Below are 27836 nucleotides of genomic sequence, written 5' to 3'. Positions count from 1 at the left end.
TGTGTGTGTGTGTACATGTATGTACAGTGACAGGACTAGCAGGGCTCGGGAGCACAGGATGTCTAGGCTTATCAGAGAACTGCCAAGGAGCTGTGTGGCCCCAGGTGAGCTCTTTCCTGTGGAACCAGTAATGCTGACAGAACTTTGTAAGCTATCTCGTGGCCACACATAGGGTTGAACATACTGCATAAATCAGCGCTGTCTATCTGAAATAAAATGGAGCCGCTCTTTTGTTTTATTTTTTTAAATATTTATTTATTTACTTATTATGTATACAACATTCTGTTTTGTGTGTATGCCTGCAGGCCAGAAGAGGGCACCAGACCTTATTACAGATGGTTGTGAGCCACCATGTGGTTGCTGGGAATTGAACTCAGGACCTTTGGAAGAGCAGGCAATGCTCTTAACCACTGAGCCATCTCTCCAGCCCCCGCTCTTTTGTTTTAAATTTTTAAATTTTACTTATTATTTTTTATATGCCAATCCCAGTTCCCTCTCCCTCTGCTCCTCCCACTCCTCCCCGTTCCTCCACTCCACCCCCATCTGCTCTTCAGAGAGTTTAAGGCCTCCCCTGGGAAGTCACTTAGGTCTAAGCTTCTGATGGCCACAGTAAGAAAGGTGAAAAGAAGCAGTGAAGTCCGTTTTGTTGGTATTTTTTAACGGAGCCCATCAGAGCCAGAGGGTTCAGTACTGGTGGTGCTCTTTCCTGGCGTCCAGCACAGAGCGGGTGTTATTAATGGGGTGTTTTACATGCATGTTTTTTACCCAGAATCCTGAGGAGTCTGGTGTGCATTTAATTAATATTCCCAGTCCCTCACCATCGGGAGTGGCCAGTACAGACATAGATGCCTGTCCAGAGCAGGCCATGGTGCTTCATACCTGTCAGAGGACCGCTGCGAGCTAGAGACCTCCCTGGGCTAGAGGGCTCCAGGTCAGCTTGGATTAAAATGAAACTTGCCTCAAAAAAAAGTCCAGCCACAAGTGTTAGCTTGTGCCTTTGCTGTTCCCTTATCACTTAGCCGGATCTGCAGGGGGCAGCTATCTATCTCAGGCTGGGTTCCTCCCATTCCTGGAGATGTCTCAGCTTCGCCTCCTGGTTTACCTGGCTCCTCTCGCCTGCAGGTGACCAGAATGGAGCTGTGGCCCGGGGCCTGGACGGCACTGCTGCTGCTGCTGCTCCTCCTGCTGTCCACCCTGTGGTTCTGCAGCCCCAGTGCCAAGTACTTCTTCAAGATGGCCTTCTACAACGGCTGGATCCTCTTCCTGGCTATCCTCGCGATCCCTGTGTGCGCAGTGCGAGGGCGCAATGTCGAGAACATGAAGTAAGGGCCAGGGGGCGAGAACCGGTGGGTCCCGAGGGAACCCAAGGGTGAGGCTAGGATGGGGGAAAGGACTGCAGAGACGCCCAGGAAGTCGTAGGCAGGCGGGCACACAGGCACGGAGGTGGGCATCAGTGGACCCCACTGGGCCCCCTTGCCATGACCCCACAGGATCTTGCGTCTGATGCTGCTGCACATCAAATACCTGTATGGGATCCGAGTGGAGGTGCGGGGGGCTCAGCACTTCCCTCCCACGCAGCCCTACGTTGTGGTCTCCAACCACCAGAGCTCCCTCGACCTGCTCGGTGAGGCCTCATCACAGGGCCCCGTCCTCTAGCTGAGCCTTCTCTTCTGACCCTGCTTCCCTAGAGACCTTAATTCCCCTCCTCTCGAATGTCCCCCCCTGCTCAGGTCTCCTCTCCCGGGGTGGGTCTGCCCTCAGCAGGCTCGCACGCCTGTAGTCAGGTTTGATTTCTCAGGGCTCCTCCAATCTACCTCTTCAGTTTGTGTGGGTGGTGGCCTGGGTGGGTGTGGTGCCTGCTCTGATCCTGCTTATACCCTCATCCATACCCCATCCCCACCCCTGCCAAGGGATGATGGAGGTGCTGCCGGATCGCTGTGTGCCCATTGCCAAGCGGGAGCTACTGTGGGCTGGCTCTGCGGGGCTGGCCTGCTGGTTGGCGGGAGTCATCTTCATTGACCGGAAACGCACGGGAGATGCCATCAGTGTCATGTCTGAGGTGGCCCAGACCCTGCTCACCCAGGATGTGAGTCCTCCTGCGATGGGGATTGGGGGGTTAGGGAGCAAATGGCTGCAAACCCCTGATAATCAGTGCTGTGTCCTCATGGCAGCCTCTGACCCTCCTCTTTCCCTCAGGTGCGAGTCTGGGTTTTTCCTGAAGGAACGAGAAACCACAACGGTTCTATGCTGCCCTTCAAACGTGGCGCCTTCCACCTTGCAGTCCAGGCCCAGGTGATGACTGCTGTCCGCTCATCAGCATCCAGACCCCCTTCCTTCCTTCCCAGGACAGATGCACTCACTTCCCTGGCTTTGCCTCTTCTCCCCAGGTTCCCATTGTCCCCATAGTCATGTCCTCCTATCGAGACTTCTACTGCAAAAAGGAACGCCGCTTCACCTCGGGTGAGCTCGCCTGGCTCGAGGGCTCTGAGCAGGTCTGGGGAGGGTGAGGCCGGGAATGTCCCTGAGGCGGGGACCTTAAGTACCCACTGGGCGTGCCAGGTAGGAAGGACCAGTCTCTCCAAGAGGGAAGGTGAAGCTGGCATGTGCAGAGTTGTACCTGCTATCAGCTCTGCACACTGTGACCGCACACTGGAATCCTGGAGAGAGGCCTGGACAGCGGCCTGGGGATTTGGTTAGCAGCTGGCGAGCAGAGCAGCGGTCATCTGGTTTACAGGAGAGACCCAGAAGGTGGAGGAAAGGCGTAGCGGGATGGCACTAGAGGGTTGGCCGAGACCAGGAGTGCCAGCCATGATGCTGTTCCTCGTTCCCTCCCCCCAGGACGATGTCAGGTGCGGGTGCTGTCCCCAGTGCCCACACAAGGGCTGACACCGGATGATGTCCCAGCTCTGGCGGACAGAGTCCGGCACTCCATGCTCACCGTCTTCCGGGAGATCTCCACTGATGGCCTGGGTGGCGGTGACTGTCTGAAAAAGCCTGGGGGAGCTGGCGAGGCCCGGCTCTGAGCTTCCTCCTACCCTTCCCTCTTCCTCCCCACACCTCTGACCCAGAGCCTGAAGCAGGGCCAGGCCCTCTTCCTGGGTCCCCACTCCCTACTCTCCTTTTGAGTCTTCAACTTCTGAAGTGAATATGGATACAGCATCACTCCATGTCCTTCCCCACCCCACCCACGGACTCTTCCCGTGTGGGCACAGTCTCCACTGCGATCCCCACCTGCCATCTTGTCTTGTGGGACAGTTGCCTCCCCTCATCTCAAGTGGCTCATCAGATACAAGGGTGGGGACATTCCATCCCATCCTTCCCCAATGGTCTCTTTGTGGCCTTCTCTTCCTCTCCACCCCACACTGGACAATGGACTCATCTGTTGTGTGGAACAATCCATTCCTCACGCCAAGTCCACAGATGAAGTGGGCCCATCTGCTGTGAGGACTCCTCACCCTGTGGCTGGAAGCTGCACCTGAGGACTCCCCAGCTCACCTAGGGAACAGTCACCCTCAGCGTGGCTGGGCTCGTCTAACTCGGAGGCCTCATCCCTGCCCATGCCAGGGGCTGAGCACACTTCAAATGCCAATTCTGCTTCCCCCTTCCCTTTGGTAGAGGTCTCCAGGGTCCTGGCCCAGGACCATCTAACCAAATTCCGGAGGGGCGGACCTTAGAAGCTGCGCTCTCTGCTCCCTGGGGCCTTAGGGGAAAGAACCTGACCCTGGTGAGAGGGAGAGGAGGGCGCTTAATTTATTTCTCTTTCTTGTGAGGTACCTCCCCCTCTGAGCCAGTTTTCATTTCCTCCCAGTGGCACTGGCCACTCCCCTGCCTCCCACTCTAGACCCATTCCTAAGACCCAGGAGGTAGGCGGGGGGCAGAAGGAACAAGTGGGATCCAGTTTTGTGTGGTTGGTTTTTATTATGGGGTAACAGCAAGCAACTGAGAATAAAGAGAAAGAGAGATCTGGGGGCCTCCTGTGGCTCTTTGCGCCTCTGCGGTCAGGTGGTCGATCCCCCGTCTACCAATTCCAGATAAGGCAGTTTCTGTATAAAGCAGGGACCCAGGCTGCTGTGTGAGTTCCTTGTCAGCCGTGGAAGTTTGGGCCCAGGCTGTTGTCCTCACAGGCACCTGGTTAATGGCAGAGAGGCAAGGTGGCTGTAGTCAGGTCACCCAACACTAAGCAAGTGACCCCGGGGAACGGGTCTGGGGTAAAGACAGGTGGAGGGTTTTGAGGTGAGGTGCTGAGTTGACAGTGCCTTTAGTTACGGAGGAGGAGCAGGGGGGACTCACAGGCACCCAGCTTTTCCTCCAGCAGCAGCACCTGGTCACTGAGGGACTCGATCCTGTCGCCCCGGCCCCACAGCTCAGCCACCTGTTCTGGCTGCAGCTCCTCGGGCGGCATGGGCAGCACTGCTCGGACCCAGGCCCCAGCCTGTGCGGCCCACTGCAAAGGAAAGTGGGACCTCAGGATTCTGGCGCGGTCCCGGGTGCATGCGCATCCCCGTGCCTCTGCCCACTGCTCGCCTGCTCCAGCCGCTCCAGCCGCGCCCGCAGCTCTGCAACCTCCCACCTCAGGTTTTGCTCCTCACGTTCCGCTTCTCGTACTAGGACAGAGGAGACTGTGAGTGTGGCCTCGCCCACTACGAGGACCCAGGCTCACCCCACAGGCATCCTATACCCACCCTCCACACTGAGGATGCTGGCTCTTGTTGAAGATTCCAGAGGCCCTGCTGCACAGGTGCGCCCATCCGAACCCAGAACCATGGGGTGCGGACAACCGCACGTGAAGCTGCCCAAGGTGTTCAAACAGCCATGAGAACAGAGGGTGAAGCTGGTCCTGCATTCATCGACATCTAGTTACCAGAAAACAGAGGGGGCTGAAGGGGGCAGGGCACCACGGTGGGTGGGGCCATCCCAGCACCCGCCCCCACTGTGGGGCAACCTGCCTGCTCACCCACGTGGCAGTGTTTCCCTCCCCAGCCTGGGGCACACTCGCACTGGTCCGGTCCAGTGCAGACACCTCCATTAAGACAAGGCTTGGAGCAGATGGCTGGGTGCATTTGAAAGGAAAGAGTTAAGACCTGGGCTCAGTGCCAGGCCCCAGCACACCCAGTGCTCCCATGAAGACCTCAAGCCCCAGCCTCACTCACCTTCACAGGTGAGAGCTCCTGGGTGTGGCTTCTTCCAGCCCTGGCAGCACACCACATGTGTCTGCTGAACCTCCCGCCTCACCTCCCGCCAGGCCACACGGTAAGTGGTCCTAGAACATAGAACCGGGTCAGGATTCCGGGTACCCATCCTGGGCTTGGTTCTGGGGGAGTGCTCGGGTGTCACCTCTCACCTGTAGGTGCTGCATATGCGCCTGCCAGCACACAGGGTCAGGTAGGGCTTGTATACCGGTTGACTGTAGGACTCGTTGTATCGGAGTGGAACCACCAGCGTCTGGTTGGAGCAGACCCCCACACTGCAGCCATGTCAGGGTGGAGGTGGGAGGCACTGAGTGTGGCGCCTCTCAGCAGCTGCTGAGGCCCGGTGCCCTCATTCTAAATGTTGTTTTGTTTTACATCCGGCCAAGTCTGCCCACCACCCAGTGTCCTCACCTTGGCCCTCCCCCTTGCTGTCACCTTTGTTTGAAAGCTCCTCCTTTGCGTCCCTCGCCTGACATCAGTAGCAGGAGGAACGAAAGTCCAATCTGGAAACCGCCCAGCTCAGCCCTGAGCCCCATGGTTCTTCCAGACTCTGTGGGCTGCAGACAAGCAGTTACAGGCTTCTCTCTGGCTGGTCTAGCCTCAGCCCTGCTAAAACAGTCTCCTGAGGTCAGGACGTTCACTCTTCTAAAGGAGCACTCACAGGGTCAGCCACAGCCTGTGCATTTTGTTGGGCATGTCCTGCCATCAGCCAGGCTCTCCTTAGCCCGGAGCTCATGGCCAGCCTTCCCACACAGCCCTTCTCGGTGTGCTCCCTCCAAACTGTAGAGAGCCTACACCTTCATGTCACACAGCTCTGCCTCCATTCCTCTCCCACACCATCGCATACACACCAGACACACTCATTCAGGAGCCTCCTTCCCAGCTCCTACCCATCCTAAGGCCAAGCAATCCCGCAATCCTGTCCTCCACTGACTTCCCCTGCTCCCTACCTGTTTCCCTGTCCAGGGAGTCTGCAGCCCCAGCAGCAGCCGCCCAGACTGGTGGGTGGGCCTCTCCAGCTTGGAAAAAGGCAAGGGGGCGGGCCTAGACAGTGTCTCCCACTTCTGCTCCTTCCCACAAGGCTCTCAGTCTCATGCCTGTCCTGCCTCCCTCACCCTCTCTTCAGCCAAGAGCTGCTTAGAAGGACCTACATAACCTTTGAAGGCCCCCAAATCAGAAATTTCTGGCTCGAGTGGCAACCAGCACCCCCCCCTTCAACCTAACACAGACTGTGGGAGAATGTGAGGACAGGGAGAGCTGAGCAAGGGCAGGTCATGGCCAAGCAGGCAAGAGCAGCTGAGGAAAGAAAGCAGTCACAGAAGGGCAGGGGCGCCCAAGGCACCAGGAGAAACTGCCTCCATCCCTTGATGGCATTTATTGGGGGTTGGGGGACACCACCCCCAAGCCAGAACAGACAGGGCTCTATTGTCTCAGTGTGAATTCCTCCTCCCAGGCAAAGGGAGACTCACTGTATAGCCCCTCACCCAGCCCTGACCGATAAAGGTCAAAGGGCATGACACATGCCCACCCTGACCCTCAGCCCCCTCGTCTAGTCCGGGGGTGGCAGGCCAATTCTACCCATGAGGCTGAGGCTCAGCCCCCTAACCCTAGGCCGGGACAGGAAGAGAATTGTCTTCAGCAGGAAAGAACACACAGAGAGTCAGGAACCTAAACAGAATGGGCATTAAGACGGAAACACCAAGGGAGTCCCCACCCCACAGCAGGCATCTGGGCACCCTACCCTCTTTGGGGAGCCCAGGTCCCCTTCACCTGGGAATAAGCCAAGCCACACTGAGGAAAGGGAACTTTATTTTTATAAATACAGGGAACTCAGGGGTCGTTAAAAGAGGGGCTGGGGCCTCAAAGAACCTAGGCTCCCAGGGGATACCCCAACACTGATCATAGGGACTGGGGGATCCCCAAACCTGAGATGGGCCTTGCAGGCCACAGATATTCCCCAACACTGACACTTCAAAAGTGAACTGTCCCCATAGGGGAACCTCAGAACCCCTCACGGGCGTCCCTCTTGGTGGGGAGGCTGGCGACAGGGAAGTTGAGAAAAGGGGGACACTAAACAGAAGCTAAAAATGTCCTGAGTGGCCTGGAAGGGCCCCTGTGGTGGGCAGGGGCTGGGTTCTCCTCCGGTACAGCCAGACCCGGAGGAGCAGCAGCCGCAGTGAAGCCAGTTAAAAACCTGGTGCTCGCTTCCCAACCTCAGCCGTGGGAGAAAGGGAGAGTGTGGAGACATCCCCAGAAGAGGACATGAGGTAGGGGACCAGGACTTGTCATTCACAGAGGAGGCAGGGGAGAATTCAGGGAGCCCTGGTGGGGTGGGGCAGTGTGGAAGCCTGGCATCTGTTTCCCAAGGCCACCACTTGGTCTCTGGGCCGGGGGATTCCTGAGGGCATCTTCAGGAGAGCCATGGTTCGATGCAAGTATCATAGAGAGTGCGGTTGGAGTGCCAGGTGGTATGAGAGATCCCAGCCATGGGACACCTCACTATGGCCCCCCGGGCCAAGAGAGTCTTCAACCCAAAGGAGTCTCGCAAATAAACCTTCAAGGTGGGCGGAGGGGTGTGGAGACACAGGAAAAAGACAAAGTGAGGTACTGCTGCTGCTCAAATCACCCCCGACCCCCACCGCCCCCGCTGCCCCGGCCTATGAGGCAGACCCTTCAGCTCAGGGGTCAGAGGCAGAAACCCAATGGAGGGAGAAAGGAAGTTGTTCCAAGGGGCTTACCGGCTGCTCCTCCATCTCCAAGACCGTCTCGTTGGCGTCATAGAAACCAAAGAAGCTATAAAAGATTTGCAGGGAGAATATCAGGAGAGCTAGGAAAACCAACATGTGCTAGAGTCCCAGAGAAACTTGAGGCCCCCTGGTGGCCACTCGGAATCTTTGACAGAAGCTGGGCACAGGGACACACTTAGAGAGGGGAGTGTGGAGTGTTCAAGGCCAAAGTGGGCTGCGTGAGAACTATCTCAACAAAAAACCAAGAACAATTCCTGACTTGAAGGATTTAAGTGCTAGAGAGCAAGCTCAGTCGTTAAGACCACTGGCTGCTTTTCCAGAGGACTCAGGTTCAATTCCCAGCATCCATATGGAGTTTCACAACCTTTTATAACTACAGTTCCAGGCAATCAATGCCATCTCATGGCCGCCCTGGACATCAGGCATGCACGTGGTACATAAATGTACACACAGTCAAACCATTCATATACATACTTCTTTCAGTAAAAAAAAAAAAAATAAGTTTGGGGGCTGGAGAGATGGCTCAGCATTTTGGTCTCCCTGAGGGCACGTGCACTCCTGCCTGTACACACCTGCATGTAGACACACCCACACATGACTGAAGAACCTAGTGTGGTGGTGTATGTCTAGAGTCAAATCACTCAAGAGGCAGGAGGCTCTCAGTGAGTTCAAGGCTAGCCTGGCCTGGTCTACATAGTGAGTTCCAGGACAGCCAGGGCTATGTAGAAAGACCCTGTCTCAAAACCCAAACAATTGAAACACAGAAAAACACGCCTAGCATGGATACTAGATTCAACACTCGCTGCTGCAAAGAAGCCAGCTGGTCGTTTTTGCAGTGTCTCACTGGGAACCCTACACTGACCCTGATCCTCCTGCCTCCTCCTCCTCCTCGTGAGTGCAGGGAGGATAGGCTTTTTGTTTGTTTTGAGGCAGCCTTGGCCTCTGGCTCCCCGTGCACAGCCAGCCATGCCCAGCTAAAATTTAACTGACTGTACGTGCAATGCCATGACATGATGTGGAGGGCAGAGGCCAGCTCTGTGAGTTCAGTCCTCCCACTGTTTTGATCCAGGGATCAAGTGGCCAGGCATCTTTACAGACTCAGCCAACTTTTTTTTTAATTAATATTGCCAGATGCAGTTGGTGTACTCATTAATTCCAGCGCTCAGGAGGCAACGGCTGGAGGAGCTCTGTGAGCTCCAGGACAGCTAGGGTGACACAGTAAGACCCTCTCAAAACAGAAAGAAGAAAAACAAAAAAAAGCAAGTAGACCTCCTGTCAATACCTGAACAAGTGCCAGCTGTTAAAAGGTTCAGGAGTGGGGGCTGGAGAGGTGGCCCAGTGATTAAGAGCTCTGGCTGCTCCTCCAGATGACCCAGGTTCAATTCCCAGCACTCACACGGCAGCTCACAACTGCCTGTAACTCCAGTTCCAGGAGTTCCAATACCTTCACACATATACACGTGCAAGCAAAACACTATGCACATAAAATAAAAATAAAGTCCAGGAGTTGCATGGTGGCAAATGCCTTTAGTCCCAGTACTCAGAAGGCTGAAGCAGGTGGATCTCTGAGAGTTCAAGGCCAGCTCTGGTCTACAGAGTGAGATTCAGGACTATAGAGACCTTGTCCAAGAGACTGTGGGAATAAGAAAGCAGGCTGCTTATGAGGCCTGGCCAGGGAGGGATGTCCCAGGCAAAGGGGACAAAGGGGACAGCTGGGTGGGTACAGCAGAGCTGGGCTGGAGGGAGGAAAGACGTTGGAACCCCAGACTTGTGTCTATCAGATCTCATATTGTATGAAAATGCCCCCTCACGGAAGGGAAGGAAAACCTAGCAGACAGCCCATTCTCACCGATCACTAATGCTGCAAGTGTAGGCAAACCGTGAGTTCCTGCCCCCATGTGTCCTAATACAGTGATCACCCCAACTAGGTTGTTACAAGGATGGAGTGAGCTAATAGAAGGGGAGGAGCTAGAGAGCTGTCAATTAAGAGCATAGTGGGGGATAGGAGCGGTGGTCACAGCTGCCTGTCACCCCTCTTCTGGCCTTCCAGGTACCTGAACTCTCTCACACATGACTTTAAATCATGCCGCTGGCTCGGCAGGCAGAGGCGCCTGGTGCCAAGCCGACTCGCTCAGTTCAATCCCCCAGTCCCATACAGTGGGGGCTATCCAAGCCCTGCAGGTTGTCCTCAGATCCCCAGGTATGTGCGGTGGTACGTGTGCACACTCACTAAGTATGTGACTAACCTGAAAATAATAAATCCTTACAAAAAAGCTGGGGGGCTAAAACAGTGCTTTGGGACATGCCATGAGCTATTACAATCATAGGTTATTAACATGAATGACATCATGAACATAAGGCACCCCTAGTCACGTACTGTTTTTATTTTGGATGGTGCCACCTCTTCCTCAACTCTCCCAACATCCTACTGTCTCACTTAGAATTATTATTAGCTAATTTTTTTTTTTTGAGACAGGTTATACACAGCCTTGGCTTGGCTGTCCTAGACCAGCTGACCTTGAACTCTGAGCTCCACCTGCTTCTGCCTCCCCTCCCCCCCCCCCCCCCCNTCATGAGTTCAATTCCCAGCAACCACATGGTGGCTCACAACCATCTGTAATGAGGTTTGGTGCCCTCTTCTGGCCTGCAGACACACACAGACAGAATATTGTATACATAATAAATATATTTAAAAAAAAAAACTAAATGACTTCTGCCTACCTATCCACCTATCTGCCCTTTCTTTCCTCAAGGTGCTCAGGGTGAATCCAAGGAGCCAGGGGCACGCCTTTAATCCCAGCAGGCAAGACTGAGGCCCAGAGGCCGAGGATCTCTTTGAGTTCAAGGTCAGACTTGTCAGGGCTACACCTGTCTCCAAAAACAGAAAGGCTAATCAAGCTAGCCAAATCTCTGAGCTATACCCTCTCAGCTTTCTGTTATCGGTTATGAGCTCTTTGTTTGTGAAGGGTCTCACTTGGTATCCCAGGCTGACCACAAACACAACAACACCCTCGGATGTGCTGGGATTACGGTTGCACCCTCTCCACGCTAAGCTACCACTTGTCACAAGAAGAAACGGCTCAAGAGCCTGACGCTGACCATGCCCAGCTACCTCCTTCCCCAATCCTCAGAGGGCTCTGCTAGGCTCCCATGGCACAAGCCTCCCCTTACTTCCTCAGGCTTGCTCAGATGGCAGCTCCTCCGAGGACACCCCCCTGCCTCCATTCATTGTCCCTGCCATACTATTTCTACTTGAGTGTGTAAAGAACACGGACATCAGGGACTTTCTTTGCCGACGCTTCCCCAGGGCCCAGGATGGCACCCGGGCACACACTGATCATTAAGTATCTGTTGAGTAAATTTCAGGTGACCCTCCTGGGTCAACTCATGACGCAACAGAGGCAGGTGTGCAGGGCTGCAGAGCCATCCGCTTTCCGGAGGAGGGAGACAGGGGCTGAGGTGGACACTCACTGGGCCTGGCACTGAATGGTAGGGACCGTGAGAAAATGGCCGGAGCCTCACACTCACAAGGGTTTTTGTTGTTCCTTGTTTGTTTGTTTTTTACATAACCCTGGCTAGCTTTAAGCCCAGGCTGGCCTTAAACTCAAGGATCCTCCTGCCTCTATCTCCCAAATTCTGGGATTAAAGGCGTGTGCCACCAAGCCCAGAGGTCTGAGTCGGACACTGTGTTCTACTCAGAATGCAGCCCCAGGTAAACTCTGGAACCGCACACACAGGACCTTGATAAGCCATCTCTGCAACCTCCTAAGAATCCATGATTACTTCAGAATTATATGTGTATGAATGCTCGTGTGTGGTCTTTGAAATAGGGTCTCAGTAGCCCAGGCTGGCCTCAAATTCACGATGTAGTACCCTGAACTTCTCATCCTCCTCCTCTGCCCCGAGTGCTGGGATGAAACCTGGGGAACGCTAGGCAGGCACTGTGCCAGCTGAGCCACATCTCCAGCTGCCAGAATCAACAGACTTTTTATACAAGCTTTCTGCTTGTCGGTGGCAGTGGTGGTGTTTCTTGACACAGGGTCTCAAACAAACAGCCCTGGATGGCCTGAAACAGAGCCCCACCTGCTTCTGCCTCCAGAGTCCCAGCGTTAGCTCTATCAGGCTTTTGTGTTTGCTGAAACAGTGTCATTATCTTGCCCGAGCTCATCCTGAACTCTTGGGCTCAAGTGATCTTCTTGCCTCAGGCTCAAACATGTCCTACAAGAGTCAGGCATGCAGAACACTTGCCTAGAGTGTGTAAGTCCCTGGAGCTGGTTCCCAGCACTCCCAGAATGGAAGAGGGAGATGCAGCTATGGTAATAATGCCTGTCACTCGGGAAGCAAAGGCAAGAGGTCACTTCTGGGCTAACACCGGGCCCCTGTCTCTCAATGAGCATCTACTGTATGCCAGGGGCACTACCAGGCCAGGTCTTCAGCCTCTACAATCCCCTGACTGCCAAGTTACCTAGACTGCCAAGGGGTGATGACTCCGTCGTCAGGACCCCCAATCAGCACCAGACGGCCCACGCGGAGGAAGTTCTTCCGCCACGCTGTGGAGATGGAGAGAGATGGGGTCAGTCACAGGGCGCAAACCAGGGTAGAAGCGGAAGAGGGACAGAGGTGGGAGCTGGGCCTTACCAGTGGCATTGGGATGGTCTCTTTCCCCTTTGATGAGGGCCAGGAAGCTACTGGCATTGAGGTACAGGTCGTCGTGGTGAGGATCTGAGTACACACAGCAGTTAGGGAGACAGCCAGGAGCCTGAGGCCGTGGGATTTGACCCCACGGACTGCATAAGTGGGCATGGGTAGCCCACACCTAAACACCGGCACTCAGGATGTCCCATCAGGAGATCAGTTCAAAGCCATCCTTGGCTACACAGAGAGTCAATGGGGCTGGGGAGATGGCTCAGTGGTTGAGAGCACTGGCTTCTCTTCCAAGACTCTGGTTCAATTCCCAGCACCCACATAGTGGCTCACAACTGTCTGTAACTCCAGTCCCAGGGGACCCAATGCCATCTTCTGGTCTCCACAGGCAATGGGCATGTATGTGGTGCACATATATGCAAAAAAACCCTTATATACATAAAATTTTAAAACTTTAAAAAAAAAAAAAGGAAGAAAAGTATAATAGGAAAGAAGAGCAGATGGCCAGTCAGGAGACTGCAGTAACAGTGAAGACCGGAGCTGGAGAGATGGCTCAGTGGTTAAGACTTCTCACTGCTCTTCTGAAGGTCCTGAGTTCAATTCCCAGTACCCACAGGGCAGCTCATAGCTGTCTGATGCCATCTTCTGGTATGCAGATGAACAAGCAAAGTATACACATAAAATACATATATAAATCTAACAGTGAAGCCAGACACCCAGCCATAAATACATACATAAATCTAAAGTGAAGACAGACACACAGCCATATAACAGAAGGATAAAAATAACGGTCAGCATGATCAAAAGCACTTTCTGAGGTTTTCTGTTGTTTGGTTTGTTTGTTGAGACAGGGTCTATTTAGTCTTGGCTGTCCTGAAACTCCCATATAATTCAGACTGGTTTCAAACTCAAGAAATCCTCCTGCCTCTCCCGCCCAAGTACTGGGATTAAATGTGCTTACCAGCAACCCCGGCCTGGAAGGTACTTTTATCTGGCACCCAGTGTGAGCCAGTGATTGTTAAAAGTGTCTTACTCTCATTAATTTAATGATACTAATCTGGCCCCAGCACCCAGGCATGCTACCCTGCACTAGAGGCTGGCAACAAAGGACCAAACCCAGCCTGCTGCCTGTTACTGTAAATAAAGTCACCACTCACTCATGTGGGCTATGGTCCACACTGCAGCAGCTTAACAGTGGTGCAGACAGACAGAATGGACTCCTGAAAGTTGTCCTCTGACCTCCATGTATGTGTTATGGTTCATGAATGAGCAGACGCACACGCACGTACGCGCGCGCACATGTACACAGACTAATAATAATGATGATCCGCTAATTTTTTTTTTTTTTAATTTTGCACCAGACCACACACTCTGAGGTACCTGGTGGCTGGCTAGCCAACAACATTCTGAATAGCACCTATTCGATTAGTAAGTGTGGATAAAGGGAAACCACTGCTTTGGTTGCGGAAGAGGTGGGCACGGGCCTCGCCGTCCACAGGGCCGTGTCCACGCGGGCCCCTCCCCTTGGCTTACCATGCCAGTAGTTGCAGATGGAAAACTCCTGGCCCCAAGGACTATAGCAGATCCGATAGAGGTTAGACCGCATGGATGTCGGGAAGAGCCACTTCAAGTAGTCCGTGTCTGAGAAAAGAACGGCAGCGCCAAGTAGCCTCAACCCTCTGTGCCCCGGACACGGCGCCTTCTGTGCAACCCACAGTGCCCACTCACCTCCATACTGCCCCATCTGTGGAGAGGACAGCGAGATGAAAGAATCCACGTTGTGTTCATCCATGACAGACAGCAACGCCCGGCACACCAGGCCCCCTGGAGGCAGAGCGCCAACATTGGAACGGGCACCCCAGTGACCCTGGCCTCTGGTCTCTCAAAACTTTAAAAGAATGGAATCCAAAACTGAAGACACACCCTAGGCCAACAAGTTGCGGGTCACGTGACAGAGCCAAGCTAAGAGTCTAGGCCTCTGATCCTTAACTCTAAGCCACGGAAAATGAGGACAGAGGGGAGCCTCCCTCCCATTCAGGGCGGGAGGAAGACGGGTGCTGAGGGAAGCCAGAAAATGGGGGTGGTGGGGGTTCACGTACTAGGCCTCTGACCAGAGCTATGCAGCGCAGAGAAGCAACCGCTGGTGGAAAGCAGCTTCAGGGTCAAGTTCCTACAGGGCTTGGGAGTTGGGAGTGTGTTGCCTACCCTGGGAGTAGCAGATGAGATGTACCCCTTCAGCGGCCTTCTCCATGATGGGGCCAACAGCCTCTCGGAACCCTTGCACCTGCTCCCACAAGGGCCGCAAGCTCTCTCTGCCATCGAAGAGATCAAGCACTGTCACCACAGTCCCGGGGTGTGTCTGTGGGAAGGGGGCAATGCAGCCACTGGGGTTGGACTATGAAGGCCACGTGCATTCAATGCGCTTGCTGGAACCAGGAACCCCCGTCCCCCAAGTCTCCCCCACACTAGTAGCCATACTCTGAGGAACTGGCCTAGAGGGGTTATCTTTCAGCTGTCGACGCTTCCTCCCCAGCCATAATAGCTGCTCCAACACCCTCCATCCGGCGTCCCGTGACAGACCTCGTTGATGTAGTCCAGCAGGTGGCGGAAGCTGTATGAACTGTCAAAGAGCCCGTGCACCACGATCACTGGCTTGTAGGACCCGCGGTGGGGTGCGGGAGCTGCGGGCATCAGCAGCCGCAGGAATGGCAGGAGGAGCAAAGCCCACGCCGAAGGAAGCCTCTGCCTCCATAGCCCCGGCATGCTCCTACCTGAGAAGGAACGAGGGGCTGTAAGGGAAGTGATCCCCCACCCCTCGGCTTCCAATAGACTCCCAGCAAGCAACCCTCCGGCCTCCGCTCCCATACCAGGTCCTTGCCACAACAGCCTACTTTTTACTTACTCCGGTTGGCTCGGCACAAACACACCCCCTACCACCTCGCCGCACTAATGCTCACCCTAAGTCCCGCCCCCAACTTGGCGCTCAAGGGACTTGGTCCCTAGGCCCAGGATCTTCCGTAAGCATCACCTCGGCCTTGCACAACTCCGGGTTCTGCAAGGGCCCCGGAGCAGCAGCCCAGGCCCCACGGAGAGTGGGAACTCCCACCTGGCCTGGGTCTGGAGGCTTCGCTCCGCCAGCTGTTTACTTGTACCCAGTCTGCAATCCACCGGGTAGGAGGGAACGGTGGACCAGGAGAGCGCGCAGGGGGATGACGGATGGGAAGGGGGGTGCTCGGGGCCGCGCAAAGCCGTCACGTCCGGGGCTTTCCCTGACAACAGAGAGAGCGTCCCCTGCAACACGGACCGCGGACCGGAGGGGCAATGGAATATTCCACTGCACACAGGGAACTGGGGAGGAAGCAGGCGGCGGAACGATCCATTCAACCGGAAGGGGAGACGCAATAGCAAATCATGGGTATATAAAGAAGGCTTTCGTAGGGTCGGCTGCGTTCAGCCACCCAGGGGTACTACTTCCCCTCCTTGATGCGCCCAACTTTCCAATCTAGCCAGGTTTTCTGGCTTTGCAGCAGAGCCCGAATTTCTGTTCCCAAGGTGGGGGGGGGGGGGGGTGTAGGACGGACGAAAGGCTAACCCAGCGTGTAGCTGGACGCCAGGCGAGTGGCAGGCAGCGTGCCAGGCCGACCCCAGCCGGAGCGCCCCTCTTCCGCCCGTCCCGCTCCCGATCAGCGCCTTACAAACTCTTCACTTTGAAGTGCGTGTTGTGACCTTGTCTCCGGAGACGCCAAGAGTCCTTCAGGCCCCTTGAGTGAAGTGCAGCCAGGCCCAGTTTCTCTGGCCCTACTTTTATCTCGGCGTTCACGACTGACCCTTCAAGACCCACCTTCCATGGGCGGAGGGCCCCAGGGGCTTTAGGGACTCACCATCGGATTTCCACCAGTCTTTGAGCCCTGAGCGATCCCAACAATCTGCTCCTCAGATCTCAGCGGGCAGCTAGCGACACAGACCCTGCTGCTGCAGCCAGACTTCTGCGCTGCGGGTGCTGGCACCACTCAGCCTAGCCGTGACCCTTGCGCGCGCCCGAGTGCTCTTGGCTGGCCTTTACCCGTCAGGGCATTTACTTAGTAATTAAATAAGGCTCCAGGATTTCTGAGCACGCCTGAGCCGCTCGGACTGTATGCAGGGTCTTTGCTCAGTCTCAACTCGACTCTCAATAAAACCAGACGCGTGGAGTGAAGCCGGTGTGGGAGGAATAGATCCGTGGTTCTCTCTGATCCATCCACGCTTGAAAAACCAGAATCACCGGTATGAAGCCGTGATGCAAAAATTTCTCAGACCTGGGACCGGCTCAAGCCGGGACCTGGGACTGCCCTCCAGAACACCACCGGAGGGACCATGTCCTAGGGCGACTGCCTCAGGCGAGGGCTGGGAAATTCTAAAATGGGAGGGCATTTCTGATTCTCCTGCTGGGTTTCTGCAAAAGGCCCAACTGGTATAATCTCTGTAGACTGCCTATCCTCACCCCACCTCCCCACCCACGCCCTTCCAAGACACAAAAAGCAAATAAAAAGACTGTAAGTCACCCCAGCGTCTCGGGTTGACTCCGGGGGTGGATCAGCGTCTTGGGGCGGGAGGAGTGGAGGACAGGGGTGCTGTAGGGTACAGATATGAACTCTGGAGCCCCCACAAGCAGGCTTTTTCAAACCTGCCCATCACAAATAAGCAATTGCATTTTGCTCCCTTCTGCTAAAGCATTTCAGCTTCTTAACCCTGGAAGAAGAAGGTGCCCGTGTACCCCCACAGGTGCTTTCTCTCAGCCAGCTTCAAATTACAGGCCCGAGCTTCTGGCCTCTGTGAGGCAAGGGCAGGCCCAGGCTGTATGCTTGGGGGACTTTTCAGGCTCTCTTGGTTCCCAGCTTTGAACAGTTTTCGCTCACACCTGATTCTGTCTCTAACTGGAGAAGCCTAGAGCTATCTTGCAGTTCTGAGGGGAACTGAGGAAAGAACCCCTTGGGTGAGCAGGGTCTGGGTGAACAGGGTCTGGAGGTAAGTGGGTGAGTCCATTGAACTGGCTTCCCACAATGTAATCACTACAGCGCGTCTTTGAGAGACTCGAGAGAGTTCTCTCTCTCCCTCCTTTCCTTCATTCTCTTAGTCCCACCCGCCTTGCCTGGTCTTGCCTCCCGGTTTCCATGACAACTCCAAGGGAGCCTAAACTGGGGGCTTGAATGCCAGGGTGAGAGGAGGGAAGAGGTGGTCCAAGAGCAGAGCGACAACGAGTGTGTGTTGGAAGGGGCGACTTCTGAAGCTCTCCCCCTCCCTGGCCTCGGTCCCTTTAAGCTCCCCCCCTTGCCACGCTCCTTCTGCCACTCTCCGTCTGCCCGCCCCCCCCCCCTTCCGACACTGTCTTCATCTCTCCATCTCTGCGCCGCCGCCGCCGCCGCCGCTGCTGCCGGCTGCGCCATCCCGGACCCAGACTTCTGCACCGGCCAGGGGGCCCTGACTCCAGCTTCAGAGACCCTGCTCCAGCTACTGCAAACATGTCAGCGGAAAAGTCAGGTAAAAAAAAAAATCCCAATAGCCCCACAGCCCCTCCATCCTCTCCGGTCTCACCCCCCACTTGCCCTAACCCCCTTCTTTGACCCTCTCTGGGGTGCAGTGTGACTCAGTCCCATTCCACTTCCAGGCACTCAGACCCCCACCCCCTCCTCTTCCTGTAGCTCATCCTTCTCTTCCTTTCTTTGGGTCAGTCTGCCTCTGCCATGTCAACAACACGAGGGGGGGGCAGGTTGAGGAGAGGAAGGCACAGCCAGGTACTGCAGGGACACCATCCCTGGGAGTGACAGATGGCTTGGAGACACCCAGTGGAGAAATATCAGTGACTTGATCAGATGGGGCTGCCGGGGAAGTAGAATTTAGCAGACTTTTTTTTTTTTTTTTTGAGATAAGATTTTCCAGCGTAGCCCAGGCTGGCCTTGAACTCCCTAGTTCCTCGTCCTCCTGCCTCTGCCTCACCAGTACTAGGATTACAGGCTTGAGCCACCATGGCTAGTCCCAGGAGACATTTTTATGGACCCTAACTGAGGCCATGAGATTCCCAGGTAACCCCTGGCCCATTTCTCCACTGGAGGAAAGTGGGAATGTCTTCCGCATGAAAACTGTTAAAGCGAGCACGCAGTTCAGAGGGGACAGCTCTGGGGCAGCCCTGGATGAGGATGTGTGGTTGGCAGCTGTGGGTGACGGGAGGGGGGGGGGCTGGAGGAGAGTTGTGACAGTTAGATTGGAGGGCAGGTAGCCTAGATACACCCGCTTCCCTGACCCCAGACTGGGAGCTGCCATCCCACCTGTCTCTCCGACCACCTTGTTTCTTACCCTTCTGATCTCTGCTGTCTTCTCTCTCCCCTTATCCTCTCCTCCGCTTTCTGTGGCCAGGCCTTCCAGACTCGGTTCCCCACACTTCGCCGCCGCCCTACAATGCCCCCCAACCTCCGGCCGAGCCCCCCATCCCGCCCCCACAAACGGCCCCCTCCTCGCACCATCACCACCACCACCACTACCACCAATCTGGCACTGCCACCCTCCCGCGCTTAGGGGCAGGTGGGCTGGCCTCTGCCTCGGCTAGCGCTCAGCGTGGTCCTTCGTCCTCCGCCACGCTACCGCGGCCCCCCCACCATGCCCCACCCGGTCCCGGCGCTGGGGCTCCTCCACCCGGCTGCGCTACCTTACCCCGCATGCCACCCGACCCTTATCTGCAGGAGACTCGCTTCGAGGGCCCACTTCCCCCACCGCCGCCGGCGGCCGCCGCCCCGCCCCCACCAGCACCAGCCCCGACGGCCCAAGCCCCGGGCTTTGTGGTGCCCACGCACACGGGGGCGGTGGGCACACTGCCGCTGGGGGGCTACGTGGCGCCCGGCTACCCGCTGCAGCTGCAGCCCTGCACTGCCTATGTTCCGGTGTATCCGGTGGGCACGGTGAGTGTGGGGCTGACGGGACCTAGGAGGAGGGAAGCAGGTGCAACAGGGACACACGGGAAGCTGGGAGAGAGCGAAATAGAACCAGAGCGAGCGGTGTTCTGGTAACAAACCCTAGACAGAAGAGTGGAGAGGGAAGGGACTGCGGGTGGGAAGGTGGTGGACCTGGTGAGGGGGCTATCTTTGGGGGTCAGAGGTCAAGGTTTGGGAGATGGTTCAAAACTGAGGACGGAAGCCGCTTGGAGGGAGAGAAAGAAATGGAACCTGGGAAGCTAGGGTAGAAGAGGGCAAAGTCTGAGCCTGGGGATGCCAAGGAGCTTGGAAACGAGACCTCAAGTGCAGACAGACCCAGACCTTGTAAGACAGTGTGGGAACTTGCGCGACTATGGGGCTTAATAACACAAAGAGGGGAAGCCTAGGCCGATTTTACTATCAGGAAGGATGGGGCGTTAATTCTTCCCCCCTCCAAATCTTAGAGTCGGGTTTGTAGAAACCTCTCTGCCAACTGGCCAACCGCTGGCAAGCAGCAAGAGTGTAGGCGTGACGTCCCTTTCCCCCCACTGTCCTTCCCACAGCCCTACGCAGGCGGGACCCCTGGGGGGCCGGGAGTGACCTCCACTCTGCCCCCGCCGCCCCAGGCCCCAGGGCTGGCTCTGTTGGAGCCCAGGCGCCCGCCACACGACTACATGCCCATCGCTGTATTGACCACCATCTGCTGCTTCTGGCCTACAGGCATCATCGCCATCTTCAAGGCCGTGCAGGTGTGTGGGGAGGGGAGGAGAGAAAAAGCTCGGGCTGCCCCGGGCTTCCTTAGTCCAGGGCATTCTGGACATACGGGTAAGCAGAGGCTCTCTGACCCCCGCCTTCCCGCGTCCCTCCCCGGTAGGTGCGCACGGCCTTGGCCCGCGGAGACATGGTGTCCGCCGAGATCGCTTCACGCGAGGCCCGGAACTTCTCCTTCATCTCCCTGGCCGTGGGCATCGCAGCCATGGTGCTCTGTACCATCCTCACTGTAGTCATCATCATCGCCGCCCAGCACCACGAAAACTACTGGGATCCCTAAAACCACCCCCCTGTCGGCCCCACTCCGTGCCCCCCAACCTCCCAGGCGCGTCGTGCAGTCCTGCCGCCAATCCAACGCGCGCCCTGCACATCCTCCTGCGGCGCCGCTGGACTTCCAGACATCAAAAACTCCGCCCCCACGGAACCTCGGGCCCAGCGACTACTCTCCGAACCCAGTTCCTCAGGAACCTCTCCAAAACCCACATCCCCAGCGACACTGGAATCCGTGCCAAACCCCGAGCCCCGAGTCGCCCCAGTTCCCCACCCCATCAAGTGCAACGCGGGGGCGGAGCTCCCCAGGTCTCGGATCCTCAGTAGGGAGTCAGGCCCTCGAAGCTCCGCCTCCTCTAGAGGCCCCGCCCCAACTCCCACAAACCCCGCCTCCAGGTCGGCAGGCTCCGCCTTCTTCCCTGCGGGATAGTTCAGTCCGTTGATTGGGTTTGTGAATTCAGGCCCAGCCCGCAGTCGGACGTGCCCTTTCCCCTTACCCCTCTAAAAGGGCTCAGCCCTGGGAGAACTGCAACCCTACTCTGGCTCGGATCTTTGCCAGTGCAGATTTTTCCCTTCTCCATCCGGGTCTCTCTGCCTATTTTCTTGCTAATTTCAGAACTCCCGTTTTGTTGCTTTCGGAGTGAGATGTGGGAAGTTTCCGATTTAGTACTCCTCACCCTGAAAAAGAACCAAGTCCCTGCAGTGTAAATACTCTTTCTATCTGTGCCAACCCCTGGGCAGCGGGGCAGAAGGGTTAAGGGAGCCTGCGCTCCCCGGCTCCCCTCAGCCCTAGACTTATTTTGATCTGTGTGTGCGTGTGTGTGAACTTCCGAAAGACGGTATTAAAGACACTTTAGTGGATTTATCACCCGCAGTTCCAAAGACCACAGTTCGGAGAACACCTTGACCCTTGGCTTTCCGTTCCCTTTTCACTTTTCATCTTGGTTTTTGTTTTTCCACTCCGCGGGGGGCGCGAAGGGGTGCTGACCCTCACCAGAGAAAAATGGGAGGAGATAATTTTCCATGACAGCAGAGAAAAGAGGGTCCCCCCAGCCAGGCTTGCTGTAGGTCTATAGACCTAGCGTCTGGCAGGGAAGAGTCAAGAGTTCAAACTCACACTCTGTAGCACGTTAGAGGTCATTCTGGGCTGTACTAAACCCTCTGTCAAGAGAGAGCGACGGAGCCAGAGGAAGACCTGGAGTGTCATTCTCCCGGGCTTTCCAGCCCTGCTTTCCCATTCCCTTCTAGGCTGGGTTTAGGGCTTGGAGGAAGGGAGACTTCTAGAAGGCAAGAAGGAAGAAGATGGCAGACCACAGTGAACCTGGTCGAGGCTGGGGTAACAGGAGCAGGGGAAAGATCACCTGCCCACAGTGTTCCTGGCCAGGGGCTGGACAGCTTGCACCATAGTACTGCAGGAAGGCAAGCTCAGACAAGTAGCGGAGACCAGTGGGAATCCTGGGAAAAGGGCTAACAGATCCTCTACACCTGGGCTCATTGCCCTTGCTAACCCTAAGCTGTAGTGATGCATCTGTGAGAGGGGATGGGGACCAAGCAGAGCGGATGTCTGGTTTCACTGCACACATGTAAAGCAGGGTGTGTCCCAGCTGTTCATTCATGAGGCATGGCGGTGACACATAGGATGGCTGGTGAGATATGCTCAGACCAGGCTGTGACCAAATCCAGGCAGAAAACCTTGCACTGGGGGGGAGGGGGGTGCTGAGGCTGAGGGAGGGAGGCACAGGTATCACTGGTTCCCCTTGAGACATTTCAGGTCTAATGCCTTTCCTAGCGATAGTTATTTTCTTAAAGATTTATTTTTATATGTGTGTGTATTACATAAGCATGTGTGCTGATGCCCACAAACACCCTCCGATACACTGCAGCTGGAGTTACGGGTGGTCGTGAGCCACACCTACTGTGGGTTCTGGGACCTGAACCCAGGTCCTCTGAAAGAGCAGCAAGATCATAGCCCCTGAGCAGCCGCCACCAGTGCTCTTGAAGGATTTCCTATGTGCCGTGTCTCCGGCCTCATTCCTCTTCAGCTTTCTTCTTGAGTTGGAAACTGTCTCTGTGGTTCTGTCTTTCCTTCAAACCCGCTCTTTCAGCCTCCTTGAAACGCACTTCCATCCCTCACCCCGCTAGGATCTCAAATAGCCACTGATTGCACTGCACAAAATTAGTGATGTTTTCAAAACACTCTGCTTCCCCCAGCCCTTTCCTGCCTGACTTGTCTGTCCGCCTGCCCACCCCACCCCTTATTCATTGACTTATCTTGACACAGTATCTCATACAGTTAAGTTAAACTTAAACTCACTGTTTACCTGACGATAACCTTTGTGTCCTGAAATACTGTTTCCACTTCCCAAATGCTGGGATTACAGGTGTGTCACCATGTGTCAGGCACACCTCTCTCCTGACTGGGAATTCCCCAACCTTCTGGGCTCAGTGGTGCGTTATCTCCTTCCCAAACACGCCACCGCTGACAATAACCCCTTCCTCTTTCTCCCCCTTCCCAGGTATCTAGATTTTTTTGGTTTGGTTTGGTTTGCTTTGCTTTTTTTTGAGACAGGGTTTCTCTGTGTAGCCCTGGCTGTCCTACAACTCACTCTGTAGATCAGGCTGGCCTCAAACTCACAGAGATCCCCCTGCCTGTACCTCCCGAGTGCTGGGATTAAAAGTTTTGGGAAGGGCTCGTTCGTTCTTTCTGGCAATGGATCTTGAGCCCAGATCTTCATGTGTTAAGCAAACATCTCACCACACAGTTACATTCCAACCACTGACCCAACATTTTTCCAACAGAACACAGCACCTGCAGACCTTCCTCCAGAGGCTGGCTGCATTCTTTCACAGACAGGAACCATGCCACAGAAAGCCTGTCTGTGAAGGAACACGGCCAGTCACGGGACCATGCCACAGGAAGCCTGTCTGTGAAGGAACATGGCCAGTCACGGGACCATGCCACAGGAAGCCTGTCTACAGAGGAACGTGGTCAGCCACGGGGACCATGCCACAGGAAGCCTGTCTATGGAGGAACGTGGCCAGCCACGGGGACCGTGCCTGGGCTCTTCACTCCTTTTGCTCTAAACCAACTTGTTGAAATACTATCACACTGTGCGTTGTTGGCCCCTTTGATGACAGCATGCCCCAGCCATCCTCCTTAAACATCTCATGCCTGCTGTATCAAGGTGTGCTGTTGAGCTGTGTCAACTCCACAAGGCTTTGTTACCACCCTTCCCCAACAGCCCTTGTCGGTATTACCTACCTCATCCTGGATTATTGCAATGGCCTCCCCGAAAGGGCTCCCCACCTCCTCCATACACTGTCACCCTCAACACTGTCAGCTAACCCTCTCTAGTCCTGCTTCTGACATGACTCCACAACTCAAGCGTCTTCAAGTCAGGGGGCTACGTGTGGGGCGCACCCCATTAGTCCCAGCACTCAGGAGGCAGAGGCAGAGGAATCTCTCTGAGCTTCAGATCAGTCTCATCTACATGGTGAGTTCCAGGAAAGCCAGAACAACAGCAATAATAGCAAAAAAAGCTAAAAAGTTATTTAGGGAACCTCTGCTCAAAAGGGAAGATTGCTTGAAGAGACCAATCTGGCTGGCCAGCTGACTGTTTGTATTGAGCAGTAAACCCAAGACCTCACGAATGCTAGGTAGGTGCTCTACCACCCAGCTGCATCCCCAGCCCAAGAGGAGAGAGAAATAAAGGGGGTTCAGAAACCAGGCCTGGTGGTAGAGGCCTGTAGTTCTACCTGCTGGGAAGGCTGAGGCAGGAAGACCTTGAGCGGGCCTGGGGTGGTAGTGCCTTTACCCCCAAGCACTAGGGAGGAAGAGCTAGGTTTATCCTTATGAGTTCAAGGACAGACAGACAAAGTTCAAGGCCTGTCTGGGGGCTGTTGAGGGAGCTCAGGGACACAAAACACTCACTAAAAAGTCTGACTACCTGAGTTTGATCTTTGGAATATATATATATTCTTAAAAACTGGATGTAGCCAGGCAATGGTGGTGCACTCCTTTAATCCCAGCACTTGGGAGGCAGAGGCAGGAGGATCTCTGTGAGTTTGAGACCAGCCTGGTCAACAGAGCTAGTTCCAGGACAGGCTCCAAAGCCATAGAGAAACCCTGTCTCGAAAAAACAAAAACAAACAAACAAAAAAAAACTGGATGTAGTGATGCATATCTGTAATCCCAGGACTGTTATTGTGGGAGACAGAACAACCATCTGGAAGGTTCCAAACCAGCCAGCCAGGAATATGCAGTACAGCAGGCTCAAGAGAGACCCTGCTTCCAAAATCTGAACTCCACACACATGACGTGGCAAACACATCGACACACACATAATAGCATATCTGGGCAGCAGAGCCATTTCAATATCAACTTAAACAACTTTAGCGAAACCCGGCTCAAAATAAAAAGTGGGGGAGATGATTGGGCATCAGCAGGGCACTCACCCCCGATGCAGAAGGTCCAAGCGTGCTTCCGTTGTTGTTCCTTTGACTTTTCAAGACACGGATTAAAGGCCTGCAGCACCACTCCAGCAGAAAAACCTATCCCCTGGGCCACGTGAACTGGAGCCTCCAGTGACAACATTAACTAGGTCATCAGCAATCCCGCTGAAGGACCGGAAGTCCTTCAAGACTGCTCATTGCTAATTCAGTTGCTTACCAAATTCCAGTCTGTCTGTGCTTCGTAATTTAGAGCTCACTCTTCCCCGTTCCACCCAAGTTTCAACCACATTCTCCCCTCCACACCTTTATCCAGCAGCACCGAAATCTCAGGCCCGCTTCTCTAGACAGGGCCAGGCGTGAATCAAACCCCTTGAAGTTCATCGTGAGTTTCTGACCGCCCTGGGCTCTAGGCCACCCCTAGGCTTTCTCTAGGAATCTTCTGTATTTGTTTTTGTTCCTGTCCTTCAAGGCTCAAACAATTTACCCTTCACCCCACCACACAAGACTCTCTAGGGTAGGATCCTGGGGCTAGAGGCGAGCATTTTTAAAGCCCAAAGTTCATGTGACATCCTTGGTCTTGAAATCAGAATCTCTGGATGGAGAGACTCGAGTGTCAATACTGTGATATCCCAGAGGATTCCAAAGATCACCCAAGGGTGGGAGTCACCTCAGAGACCTCCCGAGGAGGAGAAGGAAAACCTAAAAAATGTTTCAGCCAAGGTAACTTTCTTTCTTTTTCTCTTTCTTTTTCTTTTTTAAATAATTTACTGTTATGAGCACTGATTGGTGTTTTGCCTGCATGTATGTCTGTGTGAGGGTGTCAGATCCTGTACAGACAGTTATGAGTTGCCATGTGGGTGCTGGGAATTGATCCTGGATCCTCTGGAAGAGCAGTCAGTGTTCCTAACCCCTGAGCCATCTCTCCGGGCCCTACAGCAACTTTCTTTAGGAAAGAGTTTCTGCATCTGAAGCCCATGCACCTGCATTTTCCCAGCGTCTCACATGAGGTCTTGATGCCGCACACCGCGCTTGGAATCTGGTGTCAAACCTCGCTCCTTTCTGTTTTTCAGATCCTCATCTGGCAAAATCTCTCCCACTAATATTTGAGCTCTTTGAAAGTAATTAGGAGAAGTGAGTAAAAACCACTTCTCGTCTCTTCCTCTCACCCAGATTCTGCCCCCACTGAGAGGCAAGAAACCCCATGTTCCCTTGATTCTCCTCCTCCCTGCCTGGCTGGCCTCAGCTCCCCTGTGCACATAGAGTCCCAGCTCTTGCACCTCTGTTGGCGGCGACAGAGGCTCTGCTCCCTCACTCTGGCTCACTGCCTCCGCCTCTTCTCTCTCTGATGGTTTATTATGCTGTTTTTGTTTGTGGTGCTGGGTATTGAAGCCAGGACTGTGACAGACAAATGCTGTACCGGATGCTGTACCAGGGATCTACATTCAGGACCTCTCATCTGATTATTTTTGATATCTTTTGAAAATAATTTATTTATTTTTATTTTGTGTGTCTTGGTGTTTTGCCTGCATGTATGTCTGTGTGAGGGTATCAGATCTTGGAGTTACAGTTGCGAGTTACTATGTGGGTGCTAGGAATTGAGCCCAAGTCCTTTGGAAGAGCAGCCAGTGCTCTTAACCACTGAGCTATCTCTCCGGCCCCTTGATATCTTTTTTTAAAAGTTTTATTTATTTATAATGTATACAGTGTTCTGCATGCATGCATGTCTGCAGTCCAAAGGAAGGCACCAGATATCATTACAGATGGTTGTGAGCTACCATGCGGTTGTTGGGAATTGAACTCAGGACCTCTGGAATAGCAGCCAGTGCTCCTAACCACTGAGCCATCTCTCCAGTCCTTTGATGTCTTTGATATTCCTGTATATCATATCTAGCCACCCACCCTCTCCTACCCACACCACCTTCTACCTACTCACCACCAGTAGCTGCCCCCACCCCAAACATCTCACTTACAGTCTTTTCACGTCATCCCTCAGCTTGAAAAATTCCCAGCTCCATTTGGACCACCCACCCACTGACTTTGTCCATCACTTAATTTTTCTTTTTAATTTTATGTGTATGGGTGTTTTGCCTTCATGTACGCTTGTGTAACACTTGCCTGGTGCCCATGGAGGCAGAAGAGGGCATCAGATCACCTAGAGCTGGAGTTACAGATGATTGTGAGCTGCCGTGTGGGTGCTGGGAATCAAACCACGGGCCTCTGGAAGAGCAGCCAGTGCTCTTAACAGTTGATCCATCTCTCCAGCTCACACCGCTTTTATTGTTGTTTGACTTTCTAGGTTTTCTATTTTCAGGCCAGGTATGATGGGTCCTGCCTGTAACCTAAGAATTTGGGAGGTTTAAGCAGGGGCACTACCGTGAGTTCAAGGCCAGGCTGGACCAGTGGTACCCTATCTCCAGAAACAAAACAAAATCTCATTTTCCTCGTTTCTCGGTTTAGCTTCTGTCCTGGCGAGTTTTATGTCAACTTGATACAACCTAGCGTCTGAAAGGAGGGAAACTCAATTGAGAGAATGCTTCCATGAGGCCCAGCTGTAGGATGTCAGGCAGTAGTGCCATGCGCCTGTAACCCCAGCACCTGGGAGGCAGAGGCAGATGGATCTCTGTAAATTCGAGGCCAGCCTGGTCTACAGAGTGAGTTCCAGAACAGGCTCCAAAGCCACACAGAGAAACCCTGTCTCGAAAAACAAAGAAAGAAAGAAAGAAAGAAAGAAAGAAAGAAAGAAAGGAAGGAAGGAAGGAAGGAAGGAAGGAAGGAAGAAGAAAGAAGAAAGATCCAGCTGTAGGATGTATTTTTAATTAATG

General features: G+C 54.4%; 4 protein-coding genes across 11 annotated transcripts in view; 2 read left to right on the top strand and 2 right to left on the bottom strand.

Moving 5' to 3' along the window:
• The window catches only part of Agpat1 (1-acylglycerol-3-phosphate O-acyltransferase 1), a 12318-nt gene extending 8447 nt beyond the window's left edge, over nt 1–3871 (top strand). For 4 of the 6 annotated variants that reach the window (XM_050132769.1, XM_050132771.1, XM_050132767.1 and 1 more), the window contains exons 2-7: nt 1123–1322; nt 1491–1624; nt 1911–2086; nt 2197–2292; nt 2388–2460; nt 2839–3871. In XM_050132769.1, the coding sequence (XP_049988726.1) occupies nt 1132–1322; nt 1491–1624; nt 1911–2086; nt 2197–2292; nt 2388–2460; nt 2839–3023 (855 nt within the window). In that variant the 5' untranslated portion in view covers nt 1123–1131 and the 3' untranslated portion in view covers nt 3024–3871. Of the gene's footprint in view, nt 1–75; nt 932–1122; nt 1323–1490; nt 1625–1910; nt 2087–2196; nt 2293–2387; nt 2461–2838 lie in introns of those variants that run through there. The other 2 variants (XM_050132773.1, XM_050132768.1) reach the window with 2 other exon arrangements.
• A 115-nt stretch (nt 3872–3986) lies between these two features.
• On the bottom strand, nt 3987–6843 carry Egfl8 (EGF like domain multiple 8). Its single transcript, XM_050132774.1, has 9 exons — nt 6140–6843; nt 5625–5746; nt 5342–5464; nt 5151–5260; nt 4955–5050; nt 4683–4853; nt 4525–4604; nt 4291–4444; nt 3987–4128 (listed from the first exon to the last, which is right to left on the bottom strand). The coding sequence occupies exons 2-9, from the start codon at nt 5723–5725 to the stop codon at nt 4085–4087; spliced, it is 879 nt and encodes a 292-aa protein (XP_049988731.1). The 5' UTR covers nt 5726–5746; nt 6140–6843; the 3' UTR covers nt 3987–4084.
• Nucleotides 6844–6981: 138 nt separating this feature from the next.
• Nucleotides 6982–16827, bottom strand: Ppt2 (palmitoyl-protein thioesterase 2). Of its 3 annotated transcripts, none has more exons than XM_050132766.1 (10): nt 16462–16827; nt 15609–15849; nt 15161–15351; nt 14786–14939; nt 14309–14404; nt 14114–14221; nt 12575–12658; nt 12402–12486; nt 7928–7982; nt 6982–7743 (listed from the first exon to the last, which is right to left on the bottom strand). In XM_050132766.1, the coding sequence occupies exons 3-10, from the start codon at nt 15341–15343 to the stop codon at nt 7600–7602; spliced, it is 909 nt and encodes a 302-aa protein (XP_049988723.1). In that variant the 5' UTR covers nt 15344–15351; nt 15609–15849; nt 16462–16827; the 3' UTR covers nt 6982–7599. The 3 variants fall into 3 exon arrangements, with proteins under 3 accessions (XP_049988723.1, XP_049988722.1, XP_049988721.1); XM_050132765.1 differs by having other exon boundaries at nt 15687–15849; nt 16462–16826; XM_050132764.1 differs by lacking the exon at nt 15609–15849 and having other exon boundaries at nt 16462–16825.
• Nucleotides 16828–17985: 1158 nt separating this feature from the next.
• Nucleotides 17986–20719, top strand: Prrt1 (proline rich transmembrane protein 1). Its single transcript, XM_050132763.1, has 4 exons — nt 17986–18097; nt 18971–19509; nt 20085–20270; nt 20396–20719. The coding sequence occupies exons 1-4, from the start codon at nt 18079–18081 to the stop codon at nt 20570–20572; spliced, it is 921 nt and encodes a 306-aa protein (XP_049988720.1). The 5' UTR covers nt 17986–18078; the 3' UTR covers nt 20573–20719.
• Nucleotides 20720–27836: the final 7117 nt, after the last annotated feature.

The sequence above is a fragment of the Alexandromys fortis genome, unplaced genomic scaffold (genome assembly GCF_014885135.2).
Source record: "Alexandromys fortis isolate MF-2015 unplaced genomic scaffold, M_Fortis_MF-2015_v1.1 scaffold_460, whole genome shotgun sequence".
NCBI classification, from domain to species: Eukaryota; Metazoa; Chordata; class Mammalia; order Rodentia; family Cricetidae; genus Alexandromys; species Alexandromys fortis.
The sequence above is the reverse complement of the archived record's forward strand: the minus strand, read 5'-3'. Positions and strand labels throughout refer to the sequence as shown.

What these genes read in the sequence shown, in the direction of transcription:
- Egfl8 (XM_050132774.1), bottom strand. Translation starts at nt 5,725, where the DNA reads ATGGGGCTCAGGGCTGAGCTGGGCGGTTTCCAGATTGGACTTTCGTTC. An exon ending in AGGAGCTCTCACCTGTGAAG is followed by an intron (nt 5,051 to 5,150) that starts GTGAGTGAGGCT and finishes AAATGCACCCAG; the next exon opens with CCATCTGCTCCAAGCCTTGT. An exon ending in GGAGGAAAAGCTGGGTGCCT is followed by an intron (nt 4,129 to 4,290) that starts GTGAGTCCCCCC and finishes GCCATTAACCAG; the next exon opens with GTGCCTGTGAGGACAACAGC.
- Ppt2 (XM_050132766.1), bottom strand. Translation starts at nt 15,343, where the DNA reads ATGCCGGGGCTATGGAGGCAGAGGCTTCCTTCGGCGTGGGCTTTGCTC. An exon ending in ACAGATGGGGCAGTATGGAG is followed by an intron (nt 14,222 to 14,308) that starts GTGAGTGGGCAC and finishes TTCTTTTCTCAG; the next exon opens with ACACGGACTACTTGAAGTGG. An exon ending in TGGAGATGGAGGAGCAGCCG is followed by an intron (nt 7,744 to 7,927) that starts GTAAGCCCCTTG and finishes CCCACCTTGAAG; the next exon opens with GTTTATTTGCGAGACTCCTT.
- Prrt1 (XM_050132763.1), top strand. An exon ending in CGGTGTATCCGGTGGGCACG is followed by an intron (nt 19,510 to 20,084) that starts GTGAGTGTGGGG and finishes TCCTTCCCACAG; the next exon opens with CCCTACGCAGGCGGGACCCC. An exon ending in CCATCTTCAAGGCCGTGCAG is followed by an intron (nt 20,271 to 20,395) that starts GTGTGTGGGGAG and finishes CCTCCCCGGTAG; the next exon opens with GTGCGCACGGCCTTGGCCCG.